Below are 27597 nucleotides of genomic sequence, written 5' to 3' on the forward strand. Positions count from 1 at the left end.
TGCTAAGCTAAGTTAGCAGGCTGCTGGCTGTGGCTGAGGAGAGCAACTCAAGAGACGCAAAAAAGCATATTTCCCAAACCGTTTCCTTTGAATGAATTCACATGGAATAACTTAATCATGTCTATATATAGTATAATCACACTACATAGCTACACATCTGTGTCTGTGCCACATGAAGAGTAGCATAACTATCAGTACAGTGTAGTTGAGAAGCTCACTGATTGTTTTCCATCTACAAGGTCACCTACGTGCTTTGTGCTACATTCAGTCCGACCAAATCAAGACGTTATTTCTCTATCGTGCCCCAGATGTTGGTGTCGTGGCTCAGCAGGCGTAAGGCGGCGGTTTCTCAAAGGGGCTGTAGGCGGATCCGTAGAGGATAGGAGCGTTGGGTGTCAGCATGTAGCCCCCTGGTTCCTGGGTGGCTCCCTGAGGCTGTGGCTGAGTCTGAGAGGGCTGCTGGCTCTGGTTCTCCTCAGACAGGCAGGAATTGGAGGCAGTACCTCCCTCAGGGATCATCTGGGGAGTAGCAGGTGGCTGATAGTTGCTGTTGTGCTGTGGGAGAGGTGAAGAGACAGGGAGTGGTAGCTTGTATGTGGAAGAAGAGCCAAAGATACCTCAATTATTTCTGACATTTTTATGTGAGGCATGGTTTTTATTCTCTTTATGTAATTTGGTCCTCTGGTAGCAGTCACAGGTTTATTAGCAAATATTAGCAATAATCAGGAATAAATCTGTGAGAAACAAACTCAATTCACCATAATATGAATAAAACTACGCCTCTGCTAACTAGTGATTGGCTCGCTTATGAATTACAGCTCCTGTCACGGTTTACTTTGAAACATTAATCAGAAACTCCTGTTTTTAACAGGTTCTTGGACGACCATCATCGTAAAAAATGATCTCATGAAACAATACCAGAAGAAGAATGTACAGACATGCTCTGTGAAACTGTATTTAGGTGCAGTAGCGGTGCTTTGATTAGAATGCTAACGTCAGTCAGCATGCTAACATAATGACATTGCTAACATGCTGATGTTTAGCAAGTATGTTTATTTGCTTCGGTAAAGTGTAAGCATGCTAATATTTGCTAATTAGCTATTGCTAAAAAGCAATAACAAGTCATCCTGAGGGGACCATGGATGTTTCTACTAAATTTCATGGTGATTCATATGATAGCTTTTGAGATCTTTCACTAAAAAAACACAAATGTCACCCTAATGGTGGCGCTAGAGGAAAGTCAGGATTACCAAACCCTGTTGGGTTCATCCTCTGGGCACCATGCATTTCAAAATGTCATAGTAATCCATCACATCGTTGTTGAGATATTTCAGTCTGAACCAAAGTGATGGACCGACCGACCGACCGACACCACTGTGTTTAAAAATCATCTTTATGTAATAAAGAAACAGGGTTGATCCCTCACATGCAGCAGTAAGATTGAGGTGGTTTTAGTGAGGTTGTGCAGGTATCCCTCTTAGGAATGTGACGTGTCAGCAGTGCAGATGAATAGTTTTCGTTCAGCTGCTTTGATGTTAGAATGAAACGGCTGTGCTAGTTCAGCAAAAATAAATGTGATCCAGTGCTGCTCATCTGGTTGCCAAACTAATACACAGGAATGGAAAATTGGCCTTTTTCACAGCAGACGTTTTGACTTGTCATAGTAAGAATAGCACAGATTACATTAACAATGGCTCAGTTATATTCAAGTGTCCCAGTAAACCAACATGCACAATACCAGGACCCTTGAACTGAGGCAGCTTAATTAAATTCAGCCATTAATGATTTTATTATTCACACCTGTTTATTTTCCTACAGCGTCATGGACATGTGTCTCCTGTGAAAAGCACCTATTATTGGTTCTTTGTGGTGTTGTACCTGCATGGTCATTGGATAGTTGGGGTAGGTGGGCAGAGATTGTGCTGAAGGGCAGAAGCCAGCGTAGGTGACCATGTGCTGGGTCGGGTTGTACAGGATGTGGGGTGGCGGCGTTGGGCTGGCAGCCACCTGAGGAGTCGGCTTCTGCTGCAGGAAACGGTAAAAACGTCTTTCAATAAGATGGGAAATCATCAAATGAAGCTTGAAGGAAAATGTGAGTGAGCGTGCAGTTGCACATGAAACACACTTTTATTAAGATCAGAGATGTCTTTGAAACATTGACTTATGGGAATATGGGTTTTTAGTCCTTTCATGTGTGAGCAGTAAAATGTTTGAAAATGTAGTAAGTGAGGCAGTGAAACAAAAAGATATCCGCACGTAAAATCAATATTATATTTCAGACAAAGCTTCGGTAAAGTCAACAGATCAAAAAGAAGGTGAAATTATATTCTGTTGATGCATCATTTTTGACAGTTCAATCTCATGAGTTCCGTTAATTCAGGAACTATGTTGATCAGATTCAGACAGAGCACACGTCCACTTTGAGTGACAAACATCACCTTTAATAGCTTTGAAACAAGCTGTAGTGAGCGAGTTGACATTAAAATAATGACGTACGTATCCTGGAGCTTAGGATCCTTTTGATTTACACACAACAAAAAGATGTTAGATGTTTTACGATGTGCAGGGATACTGCAAGTGGCCTGCAGGCATTAAAGAGAGGTAAGTCGTTTTAAGACAAGTGTATTAAAAATCCCTCGTCACAGTCCATTTGTGAGCCATGTAATATTACAAGCTTTTATATTTCTCTCAGGACTCCGACTGCTTTTAAATCGTCTTATTTTCTTTGCCCTTCACTCCAAAGAGCACTTTTGTACTTCTTGTCTGTAAAGTAGAGATGCACTCCAATTTTCTCCTGCTCACCATATCCTTGTACGCTCCGAGCACGGCGGCGGTGATGATGCCCAGGAACAAGCCGAGCACGTTGAGCACCACCGAGGCCCACAGCAGGCGGTGCAGGTGGATCACATCCCAGCAGCTGCTGACCCCGGTGAACGCGTAGTACTGTGTGTGGAACTCTGTGCTGGAAGATGAAGAGAGCAGGAGTCAGTGCTCATCGGAAGATGGCAAGGATGACTCTGGCTTTGCATTTTGTATGCTTCTGGCCATACATCACAGAGCGTGTGTACAAGAGGCTTTCTTCACAGCAGACATTTCACCTGTCATAGCGGGAAAAGCACTGATCTACTTTGTTCCATTGCAATGACTCACTATATTTAACAAAAATGTCCTGCCATGAAAAAGGCCTAATGTATGGCAACCATTTTCCACAGCACATCACAGTATTTTTTTTAAATCTTCCAAGGAGGGAAGAAATCAAAGAATCCCTCACACTGTCCATATGACTTTATTAAGCCTGCCAGGCAGCCATTCATCGGCTAATACCTTAGTGGTAACGTAGTTGCAAGCAGGGGTGGGACTTTCTTGGAAAGCTCTTCCTCTTTGGTGTGTGTTCGAGAGGTCATGGAAAAACTCTCAACATCCTGGGTTTGAATGTTGGCTGTGGAATAGGAACTTCTTTAATGCAAGAAAGCGCCAAAATCACAAGAGTGATTTTTCCAACAGTGGAGTCAGCATTTAGGATGCTGTTTTTACACCACTCTCTACTTTACTGTATTATCTCTCTATTATAACATTATTATTGACAAAAATATATTTACAAACATGTTCACTGTAATGGACACCCGCACACCAGAAAGGTTCAAGTTTTTGCAATAACTGCTACGGTGTAGTTGAATGAATTGTTGTCGCCTGGAAGTAAAAAGTTGGAATGAAATGTGTGAAAATACTCTGCAGTAATGGAAAGCACATGCAAATTGAAGTTTAATGGGATTAAAACATGCACCCAGCTGTATGGTCTGTGTGTATCCCGAGTAAGGTGCAGCCACACGGACACCTAAACAAATGGCAACAGCTGGTGGTCGTCTCACCTCGCACAGTTGTACAGGTAGCAGCAGTAGCAGGTGTTGCTCCTCAGCTTCAGCTTGCACGCTTTGTCAAAGGAGCGGCATGTCACCTGCAGCGTGAGAGCTCTGATGAGTTAAAGGGGCTCTCGTGGGCTTTTTAATCACTTGTGATAAAAGTTGTGTTAACCTCATGAAAACAGATGCAACAGCCAGATAAGCAGGAGCTGGACGAACAGTTTGGACAAAGAAATGCATGAAGAAACATGTCCCTGTGTCAGCATACCATTTCCAGAACTTCTATTTGACTTAGAATTCGATGCAAAGTGAACAAGATGCAGTGACTACTGCTTTAAATGCAGTAACATTATTGGACCACTAGATGTCACTACACACTTTGTGGATTTTTTTATTTAAATACAAAAAGGCTGCAAGAACACAGAATATAATCCTAAAATTAACCTAAAATGCATTTCATTTACGACATTTCAAAGACAATAACTGAGACACAAAAATGTAAAGCTGTGATGTAAGTTAGTTTGTATATGAATCACCTCAGTATAGTAGTTATCGTAGGAGTAGCCTGCTCCACTGGCGTAAAAGTCACACATGTCCTCCTGCAAGGGCCTTATGTCCTGTGTGTTAGAAAGATTAGAAAGAGAGACAATAGACTTGTTAAATACGCAAGCCACACACAAACGCACAACCTAATATAGGATGTATACGGTAATCGACTTGTCATACACCACAGCTGCAATCGAAATGTTTTTTCCCTCTTTTCTGGAGTAAAGCTCCATGATTTCAGGGTTTCAGTAATGATGCACTTTTTGCATGAACCCTGGTTGGTGTCATTCTGTCCATCCTGTTTCTGTGTCACTGCAGCAGTGAAGGTTTACAACATGTGCCTGCTCAGACCCGTCCACTGCACTGAACCTCACCGGGCTTTATATATATATCGGGAAAGGTAATATCATCATTTTCACTGTCCAAAGCTTGAAGGTGCAATAAATATGAATTTTACTGTCCCGTGAGCGCAAAATAAATATATCTGCAGAGGGTTTGATAGCACGGCTGATCAATATATGTGACTCTGTGCCAGGTTTTTGAACTCTCTCTGGTTCATACTCATTAAGATACTCATTCAAATTCATTAAACTGATGTGACAAACTGAGGCGTTCGTGTCCGTGTATCCAAACACGGAGAACATCTCAGATATCCAGTAAGGAAGCAACAATAATGAGTTAACCTTATTTGACCCCTCTGCATTTTCTGTTCATTTCCTTTAAAACATATTCAGGTATTTGTACACATTTAATTTCACATGTAGTCATTTCATTTGGGAGTTGTTTAAAATCTAGAGAGTTTGTAATTGTCCTCTGACTGATGCCATGATGGGGGCAAACGATGTTAAACTGACCAATTATGAAAATGTTTAATGAGGCTTCTTCATGTGAAAACAAAGACGGAAATACAGACATAATGTCGGAGTGAATACGTTTGTAGTGAGACGGAGAATAAAAGGGAGACAAAAATCTTTATGGAATTACTTTTAATTTCCTAATTTTTCTTTCCAAAAATACAGTTTGTGTATACATCCGACCATTGCAAGGATGTTTCCTGGAAATCGATTCTCAGTTGAAATAGAGTTAAAGATGTATTTTTGGAAAAGTGTATGCATCTTCAGTTATTGCATATTTTGTGTTTTTCTGTAGTGTGTATTTGTTTGCATCCTAATAAAAGAGTTTTCACACAAGTTGTTTATCTTCTTGACACATTTAATCAGCCCTGCTATGCCGGATGTTTTCCCAGCAGCTCTCTGCAGGTCGGGCACTGAGATTAGTCTCGTCTACCTGTCTGGTGCCGTGATGGCAGCTCTACCGACACTTCTGTCTGGTTGCATCTGCAAAGTTCCTGATCTCAGTAATGTGTCTGTGCCAGTCTTAATATGTGTTTCCGTAGGCCGAGTTTCTGTCGACCTAAGCATGTGTGAATTCATTTGGTGTGTGTTTGAGGGTTTGTTCGAACAAAAAAAACAGGTGCATTAGTTTGAATTTCTTTTTTTTCAGTGCAGGCATGTAAATACATTTTATACTTACGATGAACTCTGAAGCGATGATCCCGTCCACAATGGCACAGAAGAAAGACGCAATGACTCCGATGCTGATGAAGATGATCGCTGCCACCAGCTTAAAGAGATCAAGATGGTAAAGTCATTTTCTTGACTATTGAATAACTTATTTATTCATTAATATGCCCGAATTTGAATATAAAAAAACAAAGTATACATTCTATCATATTATCATAAGCTTTACACACACACTCTGCGTGTGTGTGTGTGTGTGTGTGTGTGTGTGCGTGCGAGTGTGTGTGTGTGTGTGTGTGTGTGTGTGTGTGTGTGTGTGTGTGCGAGTGTGTGTGTGTGTGTGTGTGTGTCCTGATTGGTTTCCTGCGTCTGTCCTGCAGGACGATAAAGTAAATGTATGGCTTCTTGCTCTGCCAACGCAGAGGTGCTTTGTGGGTAGATTTATGGGCACAGAGGAGACGTACAGGACAGAGGGCCTTTTGTACCAGCAAGGTCAATCTAATTCTCCCAATCTGATACACACACACACACACACACACACACACACACACACACACAATGTTGCTTATCTCACACATTAAGGCAATTCTGCAAACTGAGCCCAATAATGTGATCACTGATCAATAACCTTAAATCCGGGACACACACCATTTAGCTTTTACTGTAAGACAAAGTACTTTTCTGATATTACAGCCTCCCTCCCCCCCTCCCACCAGTAGACCCAGCTGGCTGATCACAGATGTCTGATCATGAACTTTATCACTGAGCATCGTTTACTGTCTGTTCAATCGCTCCCCCAGGACCCAACCTGCTGTATTGAAGCAAGAGATTAAAAACACACTTTTTTCTATTTATCTAATGGTAGGTGGTAGAAAGCAGTTTGTCCACACAAGCGAAAACAAGTAAGATTGTAGAGTAGTTTTTTCATAATCTAGAATATATCATCTATATAACTAATGATGTAAGTGACTTATTTGATGCATGGGAGACTTTTGTCCCCCTTTCCTTGATTTCTATTGCCATTTAAGATCTTTAAGGTTTTCTGGACAGATTTCAACAATTTCTTAAATCCATGAAAACCTTGAATTATGCTGAAGTAGCACAAGTGAGTAATTATTATTTTTGCTTATTTTTCTTGGTCCCAAAGTTCCACTAACAACAAGAGTTCTTGTTTGTGAGACTCGGGTCTAACTAAAAGTTGCTCCCAAGAAAGGATGAGAATCTAATATTCGGAGTCAACAGCCCTTTTCACTTAAGACACGTTGTCATGTCAAAGTGAGAAAATCACACGCGAATAATAAAGTCAATGATGGCTGAATTCTATTTTGCTGCATTGTTGCTGTTATTAGTAAATAATAATGTGCTTTTCCTACAATGACATCTCAAAATCTCATTTACATGTTGTGCTAGATAAAGGATTTTGTTGCTGGATGAATTGTTAAAGGCCCTGCACACCTGCTCAGGTGGTTTCACTTAATGTGGCTTATTGAGGTTCAGGTTGACGTTGGGTGGAGCTGTGCTGGAAATGATGTGAGGTTTTCAATTAACATCTACCACAGGCTGCACTTAAGAATTGGTTTGTTTTGTGGCAGCACGGGCTGAGAAACCTCGACTAAACGGATATTATAACAAGGGAATTTTAAAATGAATACCCCTGAATAAAGTGAAATAATAGCCTGGCTGAGAAAATACGCTTTTTTTTCTGGTGGGTTTTATCTGCCTCTGGCCCAGACTCTCCACTTCATTAGCGGTTTAAATGACTCTGCTTTTATGGGCTGCAAGTGGGAGATGAGGCCAGTAGCCGAGACAATAGAGCCTGACAACGGCATTACTTCACATTACCTTAGCACCAGCTGCCAACACATAAAACACCTCAACACACACTCTGTCGCCAAAACCCCACAATCTCCCTCGGTACAACTGAAGCAGAGAGAAAAATCAAATGCTGTAAAAGATTAAAGACTCACAGACACACTGTAGATGGTTTTCTGCTCTCAGGAGTCGAGTCAGTGAGGAAGCATTAAAACGACCATTGGTGGAAAGTAACGAAGTATAATTACTCAAGTGCTGTACAGTTGTGCTTTTCTCAATTATTTCCACTTTATGCTACTTTATACTTTTACTCCACTACATTTCAGAGAGAAATATTGGACTTTTTATTCCACTACATTTATGTGATAGCTACGTTTACAAGTTTTCAAATTTTACTTTAATAAAAAAAAATGCAACACATTATAAAAGTCCAGTTACAACTGTAAAATGCTACTTTGTGATAGTTAAAGTACATTCTGCTGATATTACTTCTGTACTTTTACTGGAAGACTTTTTATATATCGTGGTGTTGGTACCATTTGTTAAACCTGCAGTAACTTTTATGGCCAATTGAGGAAACAAGTAGTGAACACAACATTGATATGTCATCACTGTTTTCAGTTGATTTGGCGAAACGTGTTAGCGAACAGTTGCTTATTTACACATCCAGCAGGTGTGGAGTAACATTATCATTCATTTGGAGTCGTGATTGTGTCCACCTAATGAACGTGAGACCAACACTTACTCTTCTTTTAGCTCCGTTTTTGGTCTCTACCTGCTGCTGAGGGAAATATTTAGTCCTTTTGTGTCTAAATGCTGCACTATGTTCACCTGCTAGTTGTTAACTGTGTCTGCCTGGCGTTCGGTGATGAGCAGGTACTGTTCAGTGGGGTTTGTAGAGCTTTTTCATTGATAACAGCTGCTTTCTGATGCTTACAAGGAAGGGATGAGAGAAGTGAGAGGGAACCAAAACAAAACATTGTTGGCTGGACAGCTAAACAATGAGCTGAGACTCGTTATAAAGCTAATTTGATACATTATTATTAAAATATCCATTATAGCCATTGAAGAACAGAGAGACACACCGGCTGAAAGCTTTAGAGTCGAAGATATCAGTCTTAAAGAGATAAAGACACAAGGCGGAATTTTATGGCTTCAGTAAAGATACCCATCAGGTTATGTAACTAAAGTCGCTGACCGCTGCAAGGTCTTTCCCCCCCCCCCTGCTCAGTGGTCCAGTGACCAATCACGGCCACAGCTGGACACGCTGGTAATAAGAAACTTGTTGGGTAAAATACGGCCCTTTAAAAATGTTCACCGTTCTGCTCTCCAACCTGCAAGGTGACCAAAAGGACGACAGTCCGTGAGCTACGGGGCAGTGAGTACAGAACAAAGGACATGAGCTACACGAAGCATTTAGTCATAAAGACATCCTACAGTGTACCAGGGCAGTGAAGCCTGTTTTGGGGAGCAGCAGGGTGAGTGCAGATAGGAGGCGAGCTTACAGACAGAATTTCATGCTCCACCATCCTTTTAAACATTTTGGAGGACAAGATAAGACAAAATGAAAAGTGGCGATATTCAAGTCATTAAGATTTATAAAAAGCTTTCTCCAAGAGATGTCAGTGAGCACAAGTGTGTGTTACGATAGGCCACACATTCATGAAAAGGGTCTCTTGGGAACATAAATTGATCGGAGCAAAATGTCTTATAACTCTAAAATCCAGAGATATAACGCAAAAAGACACAACTAGACGGTTGTTTAACACGGGTGATAGATTTCTTCTTTTCTATTGTGGGTGGTATTTTTTGTTTGCAGTCTTGTTTTTTATTCTATAGAGCTTATTATATGGAAGTTGTTGATATTTCTGTTCTCTCACACAGACAAAAATACCACCTGTCTGTGTTTATGACCAAAACATTGCCTCAAAAACTAAACCTTTATCCTGAATAAACATGACTCAAATCTTATCCAAAGTGATGTCACAGCCATTTTGTAGATATTTGATAATCATACTTACTCAAAGTAAATCATTTAGAAAAATATGGTCTTCACTTTTTGTAGGACTCCTGAGCTGAATTTATCTAGTAATCGTCACATATTTACTAAAGAAAACCCAGTACAAACCCTCTCCAGCATTGATTAGTGTGTGTTAACATGTGCAATTAGTCAACGACTGAATGACTTACTCAGGTGTCTACAATCAAGTCATTTCTGCAGAATTAAGGCCACAATCATCTACTTACTCAACAGCAATACGTAGTATACATGGGTTTGTACATGTTGTTTAGAAACATGTACTGTACATAAAACATATACTCAAGCCGGCTGCTCTGTATGTCCATAATTCAATGTAAGGGATTTGTAATCATGGCAACAAATAGACACAATAATAAAGTCAACATAAATGTCTGTCAAGTCAATATTCTAGATGATCTATACCTCTATTTGTATTAAGCATTTGTTTGTGTTTTATTGTTTATTGTTATTTCATTTATTCATGTGGTAATGTTTCTATTATTGCTGTGCATTAGTTTATCATTGTAATGTATCACCGGTCGTATTAGTATGTCTGCATACTACACATAGTACATTACAATACATTTTAATTGCTCAATTGATGCGGTCCACTTCAACAGAAGGAAGGAATTTAAATATGCTCATTTCTGTAAGCAGCAGAAGATAAACTTGTTTCTGTCTGCTTACAGTTTAAACTAGAAAAGTGCTTTTTTTTTGTTTTTTTCACGTGTTTGGGAAGTAGTGACCATACGACATGGATAAATGAGACTAGGATTATACTGCACTAGTTGTAAACTGATGTTTTTTTATATAGTTTTGCTGTTACGTTATACTTTTCTTTGTTTTTGGATTCTCCGACAACTGAGAAAATCAACGTTTTCATAGACAACTAAAGGTAACGAGGGATGACATACGAATGGTCATTTCGTGAGTGATGTATTTCTTTAAGCATACAGTCACCAATGAGCACAAAAAATATCAGGCTAATGGGTCCAGTGGTATAAAAGACTAGCTGTGGACAGACAGACACATACACACTCACACACACAGACACGACCGGACTCATGATCTCCCCGCGCTTACGCCTGTCTGACATAGCAGCATCATGCCCTCCATCTGCTGCTTTGTGAGGCCAGAGGAGCAAAGGCCTGTGAGATCCAGGAAGTAAGGGAAGAGCTCTCAGATGTCCATGGCATTGTCGCTGTTGGTTACAGCGGTTGTTCTTTAATGAGCGACCTCGCTCTGCCAGCTCGTGTTACAGTGCTGAGCTTCAGACACAGGATGGGAAGAAGACACCTGTGTGAGAGGAACATTGTGCCACACGTGCCTCATAAGAGACACCGTAGACCGGCGCTAGTGTGGCAGCGATCTCATCATTAAAGATTAAAGCACAGACCTGGGAGCCATGCCGGAGAGGCAGACCGATACAGCAGGTATTTAATTGTCTTTGTCGATGTCTTTCCCTCTTTCTAAATGCTCACATTTACAGCCACGCACACACACACAGACACACACACACACACACAACACGAGAAGTGAAACAATGCAAGGACTCAAATGGAGTGAGAGCCCACAGAAAATGTTATTTAGTAGTCTTTGTCTTTCTTAATTGATGCTTTGTTTTGAGCTAGGGTGGATGTATTAACACGCACAGACACTTGTGTGATCAGCTCTAAGAAGGGTATCTGTGCAGACCGGATTAGATACGGTACACTGTAGCGTAACGTAAGACAGCGACACCCTGGCCGCCACATTAAAAATTCACAACACACACTGATATACCAGTCATGGTGACAGGTTCATCTCTATCATGCAAAGACAATATTTCAATGTGCTCTGATAACTGTCTGTTAAGTCTCTCTGTAAAGTAACTTTAAAAAAACCCTGTTAACTGTTTTTACCTTAACATATTGAGCAGTGTTTCCAGCTGACATGTTTTAAAACGTGTTGTGACTGTGGTTTCAAACACAACAGTGCCCAGAGGTCATTTATTGGAAGTTTTAGCTCTTAGCAGTTAAAATCAGTGTTCATTTTGTCAACAAAAGTATTTCCCATAAGTATTCGTTGACGTCCTTTTATTGTATGACTAAATCGCAACAACAACGTAAATTAAAAACATATTGACAGCAAAAATGTTGGCAAATGCTTCGATCATTAAGCCCTAGCGAGTAAAGACAAGACAACATAGTTGGCTCTGTTACGGGATGTCAAGGGATGCTAATTTAGATTTCTTTTTTTCCTGATCAATTGTCGACCCTTGTTAACCTATCATTAGCTGTTAACAGACAAGATTAAAATGTGCTATTTAGAAGAGACGAATGTCTGTGACACATTAAAAAGAACAAAATAATAGCTTAATAACAACTGGGTAAAGAATGACATCATGAACGCTCAATATTTTTGTCTCCTTTCGGCTGGAGCCACATCATCAGCGGTGAGTGATTACACACACCACTTGCCGTGGTGTCCACAAAGCAACCTGTCTCACTGAAATATGTAAAATGACCTTGATCTGTAAACAGAGCATTCCTTGGTGGTGGCACGTAATGTGTTAAAATTTGTGTCGGCACCACGGATACAATGCCAATGGAAAGTCGATTAGGATTGTTTTTCGAGGTGGACTACTGAATTTAAGGCATCCTTGTGACTACAGATGCTACTGTCAGAGCTCGTGAACATAGTGAACATCAAGTAGACCACTAATGCTGTGGGAGAGGGGGTGGATGGGTCAAACAACACAGGACTTTCAACCATGAGACCAGTGTTCGTGTCCTAAAGGGTTACTGAGTTATTGTAAAGGTACGTTCGTGACATTTTTCCAAAACCTAACAAAGTGGTTTTGTTGCCTAAACCTAAGTTTACTGTACCTATCTGAAGTCCAACCATGATGTTTTTCCTGTACCTCAGTGGTTTTGCTGCTTAAACACATATAGTTCAAGGTATGCTTACTTCTCATTGAATTATTTACAGCCATGAGAAACATCCCTCAGCAAAATCCATAACAGTATCATGAATCTGTCTTAGAAAACTGACTAAAGTTGGACTAAAAGTAAAGCTGACTACATCTTGACTACAACAAAACAAAAGACTCATATGTGACTTACAACAACTACATTTTTCAGACTAAGACCCAAATTAAACTTGAAATTCTTGTCAAAATTAACACCGGTTCCAATAAATTGACGCGCAGGGGATGTTTTATAATCTAATAGTATTTCAAGGCATATATTTGAATTGAACGTTAACGAAGAAAGCTTCGCTCCTGTTTTTATTGCTACACTTGTCAAACTCTCTGTTCATGGCACAGATTCTCATTTCTAGCCGGTTGATTTTTGTCAGCTAAAGCAACAACTCTCACTAGTAGGATTTATAAACTGTAGCTAATTGAGCTAAGACTTGCAGAAATGATTACAGCTGAATCATTTTAAAACAAGAATGCATTTAAAGGAGTCTTACATTAGGTTACTTGATGGCTACATACATGATGCCATGACACACTGAGTACGATGAGGAAAAATCTCATTACATTCAAACATAACCATGTTTAGCTTAACTTACAGACCAGCAACAGGTTAGATTTATACTTTATCGCTTGTATTTTTAAACAGCTGTGAATTGAACTCCTAGCTACAGCCTTCTGACAATTATTTGGCAACATATAGGCTTATAATGTAACAGCTGGATTATAAAATAATATATTTACAAAACAAACATCTAGCTATTTGTGCTCAGATGTCAAATATGGTCTAAAGCAATCTACCGTGAAGTCTGGAATTTTGAGGCTGAAAATGTAAGAACCGTGTCGTAGAGAACCTGTAAAATCCTGGTTTTGTCCTGAAACTTTAACTAAATCTCTCTTTCATTTCTTCCTTGTCACTCTTTTTTTTCTTTTTCACCAATATTTTAAGTAAGGTAGTACATAATAAATGCTAATGGAGAATAGACTGTTAAATCTTAATTGATATTGATCAAATATTTCAAAATAGGAATAAACCAGATATGAGTCATCGAGAAACTTAATTATGTAATAACACTGTATTCTCATCAACTTCTAAACTTCAACTTCTTTGCTAAATTAGATAATAATTGGGACGAATCACCATATAAAAAACAAGGACTCTTAATCTGCTAAAGTTTCTGTGTCACTGGTGTCCTCTTCAGTCCTTGCTGGGTTTCATGTCCTGTGAATGTGATACTGTCGTCAACATTAGGGAACAGTTTCAGCTTCGGATTGCCACTGGCTCTTGAGCACTTGCGTTTGTTGGCCTCTTGAATGTTGCCACAAATGAAGCTGATTGGAGGTCAATTCATGGAGCTTTTGTTCACCTTTTATTGTGTTTAATTTCTTTTAGAGCAGTCTGAAGGGCTCAAAGCGGAGTTTCTAATTTTGTTCTTTTACTTTGTTTACCAAGTTAGAAATTTAGGACATTTTGAAAGAGTCACTCTTTTCAGACAGGTCTTCGGTCTACCTGAAAGTGTCTCTGTTGTACAGAGAGGCACTTTGATGATAATGCAGCTCTGTCAGTAACTGACCAATACTAATGCAATTTCCCCTCCTGTCATAGAAATCTCGAGCCAATCACATCCGTTGCCCTCGACCACAAACCCAGTCACGTACTCTGACTCGGGCGCAAGGAACCAAGAACACATTACGGCCGCCATCGAGTAATCAGATTGGCTTCTTGCTCATAATAGAGCAATTTCCCGTAAAACGGTTGAGTGATTTTGCAAAGTTGGTAACATAATCTTCTAATTCACTGGGTATATATGTCCCATATTCCAGGAACAATGCCTCATTTTTAGAAGATAAATATTATCTGTCGGACAAACTGTGTTTAGCTGCTTAATGCTCCACTTAGCTAATAAGACAATAAGACTTTTCTTGAAGTACAAATTGTATATAGTTGAGGGGTCTAAATGAAGACCATGAAGGTGTTACATGCGATGGAATAATTGAAATCATCATTATAATGTGATTTTAAATGTGTTGCAACAATGACATGAGAGCCAGAGGAACAGACTCACCATGGGTCTGCGGTTTTCCACCAGGTGGATGCCAACAATACCCAGAAAAGCCCCAAAACTCAGCTGTAGGCACAAACAGATCAAAGTGGAAGACATGATTAAAGAAAACACACAAGTGTCAGGACAAAGACGTTCAAAGGATTGAGAATGTGAGACGAGAGGCGTCTGTCACTCACGGTGATGCCGGCGTAATATCCAGCGACAGGCACGTTGTCTGTGCGAGTAGCAGAGATCAGACCCACAGCCAGCACCACCAGAGCCAGAGCCAGCAGGGACACCGTCACCCACAGAGCCGTTTTCCTCCGACGCAGGTAGTGAACTGAGGATGGATGACAGGAGGACCTCTTTACATTCATTTCATCCTGAACTCTTTGAATGACATCAACCATAAAGACATAAAGTCCCAAACTCCAGCCACCTTTTTTCTCAAGAACATGCACATGTGCACAAAAAAAATGTCTCTATTATTCTTTTGAGCCGTGGTGGAAGAATCCAGATCATTGACTGAAGTAAAAGTACAGTGTGACAATGTAAAGCAAGTTAAAACCCTGCATTCATATTCTCACTCAAGCTCAAGTAATTATCAAAATGTACACAAGTATACTTTAGGTTATGGTGGGACTGTTTTATATGCTATTTTCTGGTTTCACTTCCTGTACAACAAGACATTTTTGTATATACTTGTTGTTCATTTTGTCATCAATATTTTGTAGGATTTCGTCGTTTTTTTGCTGACATAGTTTTTGTTTTAGAGCACCGATCAGTAAGGGTTTGTGGTAATTATTATAGATTTTTTAAAATCCTAATCAGCAAAGTAACCCGTGGTGGAAGAAGTACTCAGATAATTCACTGAGGTAAAAGTATACATGTTTAGGCTAAACACCACTGTCGATGAGCTATGCTCGGAGCTTTTTAAGTATTTCTAAAATGAATTAGCGATGAATTAGCCCTGTGTTTCCTGCCACGTTCCCTACTCATTAAATTAAAGCACACTATAAGAAAAAACGTGTTTTGAATAATGTGTTTATGGTATTAAAGATGCTGCGGTTACTTGCAGCTTCCCGCAGAGTCAGGTTAGAAGACATGATGTCCTACCTGCTGGATCCAGGACTTCTGTCGTTGTTTGCTGAGTTGTCCGCTGGGTTTCAGGCTGCTGCATTTTGCCTCAAAGATGATTTATCTTTAGAAATGAATAAAAGCAGAGCGGGCAGCTGAAGCGACGCTTTTCTTTTTTTTTTGTCCCTGTAGATTCAAAACAGAGTCGTCATCCTCCACAGGCAATTACGCTGCGAACGAGATGCTTCTTATAGTTTAACCATCTTGTGATAAATAAGAATGCGGTTTCATATAGATTTGTACCGCTGATTCTGAGCGCAGACGACTTGAACTTTTCTTGAAGCCTGAGAGAGAGAGAGAGAGAGAGAGAGAGAGAGAGAGAGAGAGAGAGAGACCAATCAGCTCCCTACATTCACCTCAGTGATCAATTATTAAATCATCTATCTTACATAAGTTTAATTCAGCTTTAATACAGAACTCATGTTAAAATACTCGCAGTATATATGGCTAAACTCTATACTTTGTAATGATGATTTTTTAATGTATTTTTCTTAGTATACTATAGTGAGTTTCTTAGTGTCTTTTAATGTCTACAGGCTGTAATATCATGAGGCTGCAGCGGTGAAGTGAGTGTACAGCGCCCTCCATCGGTCAACATTTGAAAAACAAGTCTCGTGGCCATTTATACTATTATTCGGTGTTTTAAAATAGAAAACAAATATCAATATGACATCTAGATGTTTGATATTGTCGGACACTACATGAAACCCTTAGCTTTTATTATTCTATTTACAATACAGGCGAATGCTCTGGTGTAACTAGTGATGCACTGATATCACATTTATGGTTTATATTAAAAAGGAATGCCATGCACTTTTAGAATGCATGGCAGGGAGTTAAGGTGGTGCCCTGTGGTCATTAGTGGGGCATTTGAATTTAATGTTTTTGTATCGTCTTTGCTCTAAAGGAGGGTTCCTTCCCGTAACCAGAAGGAGAAGTTTGCTATGGGAATCATTACACTCTTTCCTCTGCTGAAGGATCCCTTTTCTCCAAAGAGCTATGTATGTTTGTTTTTTTAAAGGATTACTTCCAGAATACACATCGGTTTTACAGGCTAGAGTTTTGGGGGTTTTCTTCAAAACAAAAACACACAAGAAAAAGATTCTATATATTAGTTTGATTGACATTGTTATAAAGTAATTAATTCACAATCCCATAACTGCCCTTTCTATAAGATTAATGAGTTGTGCATATATTTTATTTAAACTCTCATCTTTAATTTGGTTGGATGTAAGCCGTTAACAATGCACACACCATTGGCTTGATTATTTTTTTTTTGCATCTGTGTGTGATCAACAGCTGAATCAAGACATATGGAAAATGAGAAACACAAGGCTTTCAAAAATATTTTTCAAAACATCGAGAACATCACTAAATCTGGGAAGTGATGAGAAAGATGTAATCAAAGCAGACAGTCTTGTTATTTATAAGCCCTTTGACTTACAAAGTGCTTATGGTAAAGATGAGAGCCTTTATATTGTACCATTCATTTATTTTGTAAATGTGCATATGCAGCTAAATTGTGCTTGGAATAAAAATAAAAATGTAACTCGGAATCTGTGAGAAGGAAACAAAAATCTAAACAAAAAGTGTTTCAGACAAACAGTTCATGTGAAATATTTCATTAACAGCTGGATGTTTCTCTTCCTGGTGCTCTTTGGTCATCGTCGTCTTATGACAGCGTGCAGGTGGAGGACTTGGGCGGCTGCTCCAGGATCGATTCACGTCGCAGGTCTTTGGGCAAAGCGCCGTCTGCTCCCCAGAGAGTGAGCTCGCCGTAGATTCCCGTCTCGATCATCTCCTCCTGCCAGGGGATGGAGATGTTCCCAGAGGCAAACACTGTCCTCGTCTTCCAACTGCACGCCTTTAACCGTGGAGAAGGCCCCGACGTTGTCGATGTCCTTGGCATAAACTGTCTTTGAGTCTGGCACGAAGGGCGGGGTGAGGATCCCTGAGGAGTGTATAAAAAAACCATCTCAACACTTTTGACTCAACAGAAAAGTCTCTGTATTCAACCGGGTATCAGCACAGGGCCTTCATCAGTGTGTTTTACAGAATGGATGAAAATGGATTGATGGGACGGATGGATTTCTACCAATTATCCAATAAATCGGGCGCCTCTAACAGACACTGTACCCCCATACATGGAAACATTTTAAATTTCAAACAAAATGTAGCAAAAACCACAAAAAAAGAGACACAAAACAGAGTGAAAGAAATAAGAGAAGTATTTGAAACCTCCCAAATCTTTTTCTCTGTAACATTAAATATTCATTACTGAATGTGCATCAACAATTATCAGGAAAAAAAACACCCTTAGTTATCTTTTATCAAAAACTGTGTGGGTGTGTTTCGATCCGTTTGATAGTATCCTGGACACATCACAACTGCCCCCACAACTGAATGTTTCTAAATCCTGATTGGCGCACAGAAATATGTGCCATCCTCAGCTAGTAGAGCAAAAACAGCACAAAAACTACAAAAATATCATGTGAAAAAGCCCAAACTGTTCAAACGTGTCACGTTCATGTAGGACCTCACTGCTTAAAGTAAGAATCTGATTTAGAAAATATGGTTTCAGGACATTTAACAACTAAGAAAATATTAGAAACTGGCCAAAAAGAGCATACAAGCTACATAACTCTCGTCTATGATGTAACAATAGAAACCTTTGTGTGCACATTGGAGACTCTTCCAGTAAGTTCTTTTGAATTTTGAGAACATAGTTGACTTGTAGAGTGGTGAAAGCACACTGTTTTTAGAGAATCTAAAAGAGAACCATAACATTATTTATGATGTAAATATATGTATCAGCAGTATGCAATATTGAACTACTTTTAAAAAAAACAAAATGAATGAGCAAAAAGTAATTAAAACTGTAAAAAGCTGCAGAAAATGATATGTGCATTTGTGCAATTTGATGCAAAACAGGCAAACATTGGGAAACTTTAATGACATGAACCAGACCTGCATTGAGTTTCGTGCGCCCTGATCTCGTCACATGATCCGTTCTTGAAGCCGAGCCTCTTGTCGACCTCTTTGAACAGCAGACCCTCACAGATGGGCCGCGCCTTCTCACTGAACTTCTCTGGATACCTTACTGGATCATTCAGAATCCGCTTCTTCACCACCTTGTTCTCCACCTCGAAACAGCACAAAGAAGAATGAGAGATTCATTTCTTCCTCTCATTTAAAACACGAGTCCAATTCTTCCACCGCTGGTTAAGTGAGGGCTTCATGTTTCACTGCAGTGTCAGCATCAGGCCACAAGCGGGCAAAGTTGAGCCATAAAATCCTTTTTTCTTTTAAACTTTACTGTATTACTATGAACGTCACTTGACAGAAAGACGAACAGACTGTGGCGAAAAAGACAGAGAGCCCAAAAAAATTGGATTGAGGATTGGAAAAACATACACCGAATATTTACCACAGCCAGACCAAGGTCAGAGATACGCAGGTTACCTGTGAGAACAAACACACACCTGGGTAATGTCAAGAGCCGTGCACGTCACTGATACCAATGTTGACCTGCAACAATACGTCTCTGACACGTTTACCTGTAGTGGCATGATAACGGAAAGACGTCCTTGTGTTGGAAGTGAGACTCAGCGTGTAACGTTACTGAAGGTGTGAAGTGTGTTTACACAGCATGTGTGTGTGTGTGTGTGTGTGTGTGTGTGTTTTGACCTCAAGAGGACAATAATGAGACATACTTATTAAAATCAAGGTGAGGGACTTCATCACAGTTAATATAAACTAGTATATCTGTGTAAGTGTTTGTGACATTTTTGGAGAATGCCCTTATTCACTTAATTTCTTGAGGGGGCGTCAGCTAGATGATGAGAGGGACACCACTCATCATAACATATGTTCGCATAAAGACAGCTTGGCTCTGTTCAAAACTCAGAGAGTAAATGACAGAGTAAAACCACGTATCAACCAAACAAGATATATAACATGTTAATCAGTGAGCTTTTGAGCTGCTGGAAGGTGGATTTTGCCCCCCCCCCCCCCCCCCCCCTGTTTCCAGTCTAACGTTAAGCTTCGCTCACGCTCTCCTGGCTACAACTTCATGTTTAACAGACAGACATGGCAGCGGCATCAATCCTCATCAAAACTCGTGGCAAGAAAGTGAATAAGCACATTTCTAAACTGTCAAACTATTCTTTTAATAAAATATTATATTGGTCCCAAAAAATGACAGTATCCCATAATTTACTGTTGAACCAATATGATGTATAAGTGACCTCTAAAACAGGAATCACCAACAGCACAGCCACTAACATACTAGAAAATCTTCAATCTAAATGGCTGTATTTCAGGACCCAACACAAGAGACTTCATCTTTATGAGTACACGAGTGTCTGACCTTGATTATCCAGCAGCACGGTCTCTGGTTTGAGGTCTCTGTAGATGATCCTCTTCTGGTGGAGATGCTCCAGGCCCTGAATGATCTGAGCAGCGTAGTAGCAGGCCCGCGGCTCGTCCAAAAGGTTGTCCTCATCCACGTTATGAATGTGATACCTGGTGGCACAATAGAGAGAGTGTAAGGTGTGTAGATGTTTAAATTGTTTTAATTTCATTCACATTGACATTTAAAATGATCAATAGACAATGATCAAGCAATGAACCTGCTGTGAACTCGAGCCAGGATCCGCTTTTCCACCATAGCCCCCTTCAGGACGGGAAAGGACAGCAGAAATGAGCACATGTTCACAGTGTTTACAGCTCATAGGACATAGTAACGACACACTAACAGTCCTGTCTGCACATCATTTGTCTTAGTTTGCTGTAAAACGTGTCAGGTTATCAAAGAAACAAGGTGAAGCTATAGCTTAGCTACACTGCATTGAAGTCAGATTCAACCCTTTCTTTCCTTTTCCACACTATTGAAGGTCAATGAGTCGACGTTGTCAAGCTTTAGCATGTGCATTAAAACAGGTGTGACACATGTAGTTTCAGCGCTCTGCCATGTGATGGTGGGAAGCTCTGACATCTGACACTTGAGAGTTGGCTGCACAACAGCTTTGCAACATCCAGTCAAGGAACTCATTTCTAAAGGTATATGTTTGCATTTGAATGCATCGTTTCAGTCAAGTTTCATCAGAATTTACACACAAAAAACATTTCAAAAGATGTTGATATTGAAAATAAGCCACCATTGCATCTAAACAAAGCTCGTTATCCCACATAAAGCGGCCTATACGCAGCTAACCATATAGTATCGGATGTTGTTCACTTTGGTGTAGCAATATTAGCATAAACAATATTGTACAGGGAGTTATATTTTGAACATTTTGTTTAATCTGTCAAGGCATAGTAAGCTAATACATTTTGAGCAGAAGTTATATTTAGATTGTTTCTATGTCGATTGAGCAGATGATTAGGAAATCCACTCCAGAGCTGCTCCATTTATAAATATGTCAGGATTGGCACTTTATAAGGAGATCAACATGCTCTTGTGCTGAGGACACTAATCATATCAGCCAAAGGTGTCTAACGTCTTCTGCAAGCCTTCATGTAGTTACTGATTGTTGTTTAGACGGGGGGATTACAACAAGAAACAAACTAGACCTCAACGTATGTTTCTGCACAAACTGCAATGTTTACTGGACGGTAATCCCTTCACTTGTGCAGCTACTGCAGAATTTCCACTCCTGATGAGAAAGAACTTGTCTTCTTACCTCATTGCCTTTTCTCTTCTTCAGCCTCTTCTTGTTGAGCTTTTTGCAGGCGTACAGTTCCACCGTGGCCTTCATCTGACAGGCAGACACTTCCCCAAAACCTCCTTTGCCCAAAACACGAAAATCCAAAAACCAATCCTCACCCACGGGCTGCATCTCCAACCACTTCCACTGCAGAAACCTTTTCAGATACATACTCTCCAGGAAGAAAGTGTAGGGCGCTTCCTTGAGAAAGCCCATCACATTGTCCATGGACTCACTGAAAAGCTCATCCCCGGCCTCTTGGTGTTTCTCTTTGACCTTTGTGATGCCGTTTTCTGGCAGGAAGGGGCATAAATACTTGGCGTCAGGCTCCATGTATCGGGACAAGATCTTGCTGGCTTTCTTGGATCGATCCTCATCCTCGGCCATGTTGTATTCCTCAATATCCTTCCACAGGCGGCAGGGGCCTTTATAGTCTTTGTTGGAGTCCAGGAACTCCTGGAAGAGACGTTTGCCGATGGGTTGCTCCACACAGACTGTGTGGAAGCCCAGATCTAAAGTCTCCTGCAGGCCTTCATACACTGTGATGTGAGGCAGCTTCAGGCGGGAGTGGTACTTCCTGTCTCGGTTGGATGCAGGGTTGGCAGTGCCATCAATGCTCCCGCGGGCTGAGATGTAGGCAGAGTTGGCCACCACTGTCGTCAGGCCACCGATATCCATGGCGACGCAGTTGAAAAGTGAGGAGGAGGGACGGAGAAATGTGTGAGGCGCAGCAAAAAGCTACAGAGAAAAGATGCAGGAGTGGAGGTGACCAGATGGCACAAAGAAGAGGAAAGCAGCTGAGAAGCAGATGATGTATGATTGATTCCCAGATAAGAACGAGATGTGATGCGGATTCTGAACTCTTCAGAAGCAGAGGATATCGTACATCCCACCGCTTGCTCGCTGCAGACAGCCTCAGAGAGCTCAGTGTTTCCCTCAGTCATTACACCTGAGAGTCCCTCAGAGTGGATTTATCCACTCTGTAACACTGTAATGCTTTATCCTGCACAAACTCACGTGCACCCTGTAGAGGAAGAGAGGGCAACAGAGGGTGAAAACAAAGACTCGGGAAACGTGATGGAGAGGAGAGACAGAAAGGAGGAGGAGGGATGAATGTGGTTGTGCAAGTAGTGGGCTGGTAATGACAGGAATGGAATGCAGCGAAGTTGAGAGAGAGAGAGAGAGAGACAGAGAGTGGCACAGAGATAAACAAAAGTAGCCTCGGCTATAATAATACATCTGCACAGTTCTGGTTTTGTACTCTTTTGGTCTTACTTTGTCTATTTAAACCTTATCTCTCTCTATTCCCTATTACTGGAGAGAAACACCCATCCAGTCTAAAAACCTGCAAGGATTCCTCTAATAATTGCTAGCAATAGCATTTAGCTCAAAGTATCTTTTAAGTCAGAGCTTTTAGTCTTGGTTTGTGTTTGTGTCATGGGGCACATTGGTTTAGAGGGGACATCCATGGCCATACAAAAAGATACAGAGAGTTCTAACAATGGTGTATATATAAATGTCATTCTGTGATAAAGACATATGATACGGATGATGGGTGCTGTGCTTTGTCATCCATCTCTCTACTGACATGTCATCTCAGCTTTCTGTTGCTTGCAATATGATAAAGGTAAAAATGTAACAAATGTAAAAGTGTCCTACTGGTGAGACAGTCATTTAATCAATCTAGTTGATGGAAATCAATTACTGGAAATCATTTATGTTGTGTTACAAGCAGCAAGTTCTACTGCCATGCTAGCACCTGCGTGGAGTTGTACTTTAGCACAGCGGTTCGTTGACCTAAATGCTGATGTCAGCATGCTAACATGGTCACAATAACAACGCTAATATTAATTTGAGGATTTGCTATTTTTTTTGCATTGAATCGCTTTAAATTAAATATACAAGAAATTTGAAGATGTCACCTTTGGCTCTGGGAACTTGTGATGGGCATTTCTTTTAGCATTTTGAACTAATCTATAACAACATTGTCACAGTATCCTGTCCCTTTAAAATGTCCTCCTTTATAACTTTAGGAAAAATCCAATGTTTAAACCCCAGAGTGGCTCTTTGGCGGGTCCAGAATCAATGAGAGGCAGACTTTGGTTTTATGTTTCAGTTTGGTTTAAATCTGAGCAAATCACATGCAGTCGTTCACCTTGACTGTTGTCATTAGTAACCCATGTGGTTCAAGGTGATCCTCAGGTCCCTCTGAGGAGGGAAGGTTATGTTGCTGAAGAAGGAAGTTCACCTGTTTCTACTTTGTCCCCCCTCAGCCTCCGTACTGCCAGCATGCCCACCTTATCTTGGCCTTATAAATAGTGAATACGAGATAACGCTTTCATCACACTCTGGAGCGACGTCCAGGGAGTTTTAGCTGAAATTACTGTAAAAGGAGAATGAGACAGGGGCCACAGAAGACATAAGCACACGCCTGAAAGTGCCTCAAATTCTTTGGGGAGCAACAGGAAGGAGAGAGGAGAAACAAATATCACCATTTGAATCTCACTGTCAGTGAGGGAGAGAGGAAGAGAAGTGAAAGGTAAAGTTGAGTGAAGGGAAGAAAAGGTCTGCTCATCATGGCCGCCTTGAAGGAGAAGAGGAGTTGTGGGCAGCGATGTGAAGACTTTGGTCGTTTTGTCTGGAACTCCGACGAAGGGAAGTTTATGGGGAGAACACCAGAGAAATGGGGTAATTATAACTTCATTAACTTCTCTTGTGCAACATTAAATAATATAATACAGTGCAGTGGCTCTGTATTAAATACGAGACTGCACGTATCATTTATAAGACTGTAGTTTGTAGCACTGCTAAGTGCCATTCATTCACTGCTGGTGAGGGTCTACTTATCTCTTTGCTATATTGCATCCTTTTGAATTGGTGACCAATGCTACCAAACATTTAGGCAACATCTATTTCACCAGCAATGACTGAAAAATGCTTTACTATAGGCTACTTGTTTTTGACTAACAACACTTTAAGCAGCAGAAGGACCTTTGAATTAAATTAACATGTTTTAAATGAGTTAAAGTTCTTCAGTGAAGCAGTCGCTGGCAATGCAGGCTTCCTCCAACAATTAAACAAACAAATATGTATTTTTAAAAAATAAGTCATGTCAGTTTTTAAGACATAAAATAGTGCAGCATGGTATGTAGTTAAATCTTATGTGCTTTACATTTTATAAGATCTTCATATGTTTTTGTGAATATAATTTAAACCTGCAAAGCAAATGTGCTTTTATGCTACATCCCACCACTCCATGTGAGCATTGTGATGTAAATGATGCACCACATGCAACGCTGTGTGTGTGTGTGTGTGTGTGTGTGTGTGTGTGTGTGTGTGTGTGTGTGTGTGTGTGTGTGTGGGTGTGTGTGTGTGTGTGTGTGTGTGAGAGAGTGTACTACAGTAAAAGATAAACACCCATCATAAACTTGTACAAACCATTCGGTGTGACTTTTCCTGTCCTTTTAATATCACCACAGTGTGTATGTTTGCAGCTTGTGGACAGAGAGAGATAAGCTTGCTGTTGTGATAAGCTCCCCCCCTCCGTTTGATCTTACAATCGGAGTAAATTGAGCTCATATCGACAGAGGACACTTTGACCTCTGCAAAGGTGGACGTACATTTTTCTCCGTCTCTACTTTACTGTACACACTGAGCTTTAAAAAGAGCATCAGACTGAGGGGCCATAAACATGTAACGTTGACTGTGTGTGTTAATAAATAATAAAACTCTCGTTCACAGTGTACATCAGTCTGTATTATGTTGCCTTCTACGTGGTGATGACGGGCCTCTTTTCTCTGGCCATCTGGACGCTCATGTACACTTTGGATCCGTACGCCCCGGACTACCAAGACCGGTTAAATTCTCCGGGTAACACAACAACAACAACAACAACAACAACGTGAGTTAAGACAATGACGACCTCAGTTAACCAGCTGTTTTTTTGCCTCTCTGTTCAGGGGTCATGGTGTGGCCGAACACTTACGGGGAGGAAATTGTTGAAATCAACTACAACACATCAGACAAGGCCAGCTGGATGAAAATGACCAACATCCTTAATGAGTTCCTGGAGCGTTAGTATTTAGTTACTCTACCCTGATGGACAGACACTTTAATGTTTAACACAAGAAAAGACATCTAAGTCTGTCTTTCTGTCTTTCTCTGTCAGCCTACAATGACACCAAGCAGCTTGAATGTAACAAATATAACTGCACAAAGGGAAAGTACTTCATCCAGGACACCTTCTCTGCCCCTCACCACACCAAGTGGGCATGCCCCTTCATGCAGAGCATGCTGGGAGCCTGTTCAGGATTTGAGGACCCGACCTTTGGCTACAACTGCTCCATGCCTTGTGTCGTCATTAAGATGAACAGGGTAGGTTTAATCCATAAATAACCTTCTAATATCAGATTAAATAGTAATGACTAAAGTCAAATGTTCTGTTTTGTCTCTGCAGATCATCAACTTTTTGCCCACTAACAACACTGACCATGTCCCTTATGTCAACTGCACTGTACTGGTGAGCAACAACTGCATATACCGACTTTAACGGCATGCATTAAAGAAAATGTGTCTGAAGTTCTACATGTTATTTTCAGGGAGTACTCCAGTGATTTAGACTTGCACTTCTATAAAGTTGGAGGGCTTCCCGACAGACAAGTTAAAGAATCATAATTGATGCACCAGAGGCTGAGATATGCATGTTTTATGAATTTTGAGCGAGTAGCTTTTTCTGAAATCCTGCTGACAAACAAAACAAAACAAAACATAACCTCCTTGGTGGAGGTAATTATACAACTGTTCTCTCAGGCTGAGTAAACTGATCTTCCTTAGTAAAATTGGTGCCCCATTAAATATAATGGAATTCTGTGTCTATGTGCATGTGCGTGTTTAGGAAGGACAAAACAATGTGGACAAAATCGAGTATTTCCCTGAATGTGCAACTATGGATTTATCTTACTTCCCTTACTACGGAAAACTGGCACAGGTGAGTGAGAATCAAGATCTGTTTATGTCCTTAAAAATGTGCTCTTTAAAAGTAAACCTGAATCACCAACCAGGCAGTGGTCCCATGTACTAAACTCATTGTGTGTCACCTGGTTTGTGGTAAATATAGTGTGCATATATCTAGATAAATGTGTAATAGAGGCCCACAGCTCATTTTCACCAACTGTAAAATTCAAGGCACTTTTGATTTACTACCAGGTAAGCAAACATACGTTAATGCATTCATGTTGAATGTTTTTGAGTCGCACCAAAATGTTGGAGTTATTCATATTAACTTTGGGAATTCAACAAAATGTTCGACATATTGAAAAATATGCTGAGTTAGATGAAAACATGTCTCAAGTCTGTACGGTGAACATGTGTTGGAACCCAGCAGGAGGTGAGTTCAGCTTAGCAAAGACTGGAAACAAGGAGAAACAGCTGGCCTGGCTCTGTCCAAAGGTTAAGGTCAAAATGAGAATTTGCAGTGACTTCCTGCAGTCTCCGCTGCTTGCTTGGCAACCAAATTGTGACAACAAATCCTGAAACCACACATTGTCATTGTTACTCTTCAGTTTTTACACAGATTAAACACACATGCCAAGATAATTTGGGAGATTTAAAGGTGCTGGTAGAAGGAAAGGCTAGCTGCTTCCCCCTGTTTGCAGTCTTAATGCTAAGCTAACAAGATGCTAACATCAGCTTGTGGTATCAATCTTCTCACGTAACTCTCCGCAAGGAAGTGAAAAAGTGTATTTCCCAAAATGTCAAGTCATTCTTCTTAAACACAAAAACCAAACAAATTTCAACAATCTCTGCTTGGCCTCCTTCCTCCTTTTCTTCAGCCTACTTACGTCAACCCGCTGGTGGCCGTTCGGTTCAGGCTGGTCGGAGAGAAGCAAGCCAAGATCCAGTGCAGAGTGGTCTCCAAAAAGATCAGCTATGAAAACTTCTACGACCCCTACGAGGGAAAAGTCGTCTTCCAACTCAAAGCAGTGAAATGA

General features: G+C 40.5%; 3 protein-coding genes across 3 annotated transcripts; 1 reads left to right on the forward strand and 2 right to left on the reverse strand.

Annotated features, from left to right (window-relative positions):
- Positions 1–324: 324 nt before the first annotated feature.
- Positions 325–15942, reverse strand: tmem255b (transmembrane protein 255B). Its single transcript, XM_076078048.1, has 9 exons — positions 15879–15942; positions 14960–15102; positions 14784–14846; positions 5940–6029; positions 4397–4477; positions 3870–3955; positions 2803–2962; positions 1879–2025; positions 325–555 (listed from the first exon to the last, which is right to left on the reverse strand). The coding sequence occupies exons 1-9, from the start codon at positions 15940–15942 to the stop codon at positions 325–327; spliced, it is 1065 nt and encodes a 354-aa protein (XP_075934163.1).
- A 1629-nt stretch (positions 15943–17571) lies between these two features.
- Positions 17572–22285, reverse strand: grk1a (G protein-coupled receptor kinase 1 a). The gene is given in 7 exon segments (XM_076077617.1): positions 17572–17737; positions 17739–17850; positions 18862–19042; positions 19327–19361; positions 20269–20460; positions 20505–20574; positions 21584–22285. Coding segments are annotated over 7 exon segments (1458 nt in total).
- Positions 22286–24183: 1898 nt separating this feature from the next.
- On the forward strand, positions 24184–27597 carry LOC142933844 (potassium-transporting ATPase subunit beta-like). The gene is made up of 7 exons (XM_076078106.1): positions 24184–24295; positions 25349–25477; positions 25567–25680; positions 25776–25981; positions 26064–26126; positions 26502–26594; positions 27439–27597. Exons 1-7 carry the CDS (start codon positions 24184–24186, stop codon positions 27595–27597), a joined length of 876 nt encoding a protein of 291 aa, XP_075934221.1.

This window comes from Anarhichas minor, unplaced genomic scaffold, assembly GCF_050575085.1.
Source record: "Anarhichas minor isolate MPS153535 unplaced genomic scaffold, ASM5057508v1 ptg000062l, whole genome shotgun sequence".
Taxonomy (NCBI): Eukaryota; Metazoa; Chordata; class Actinopteri; order Perciformes; family Anarhichadidae; genus Anarhichas; species Anarhichas minor.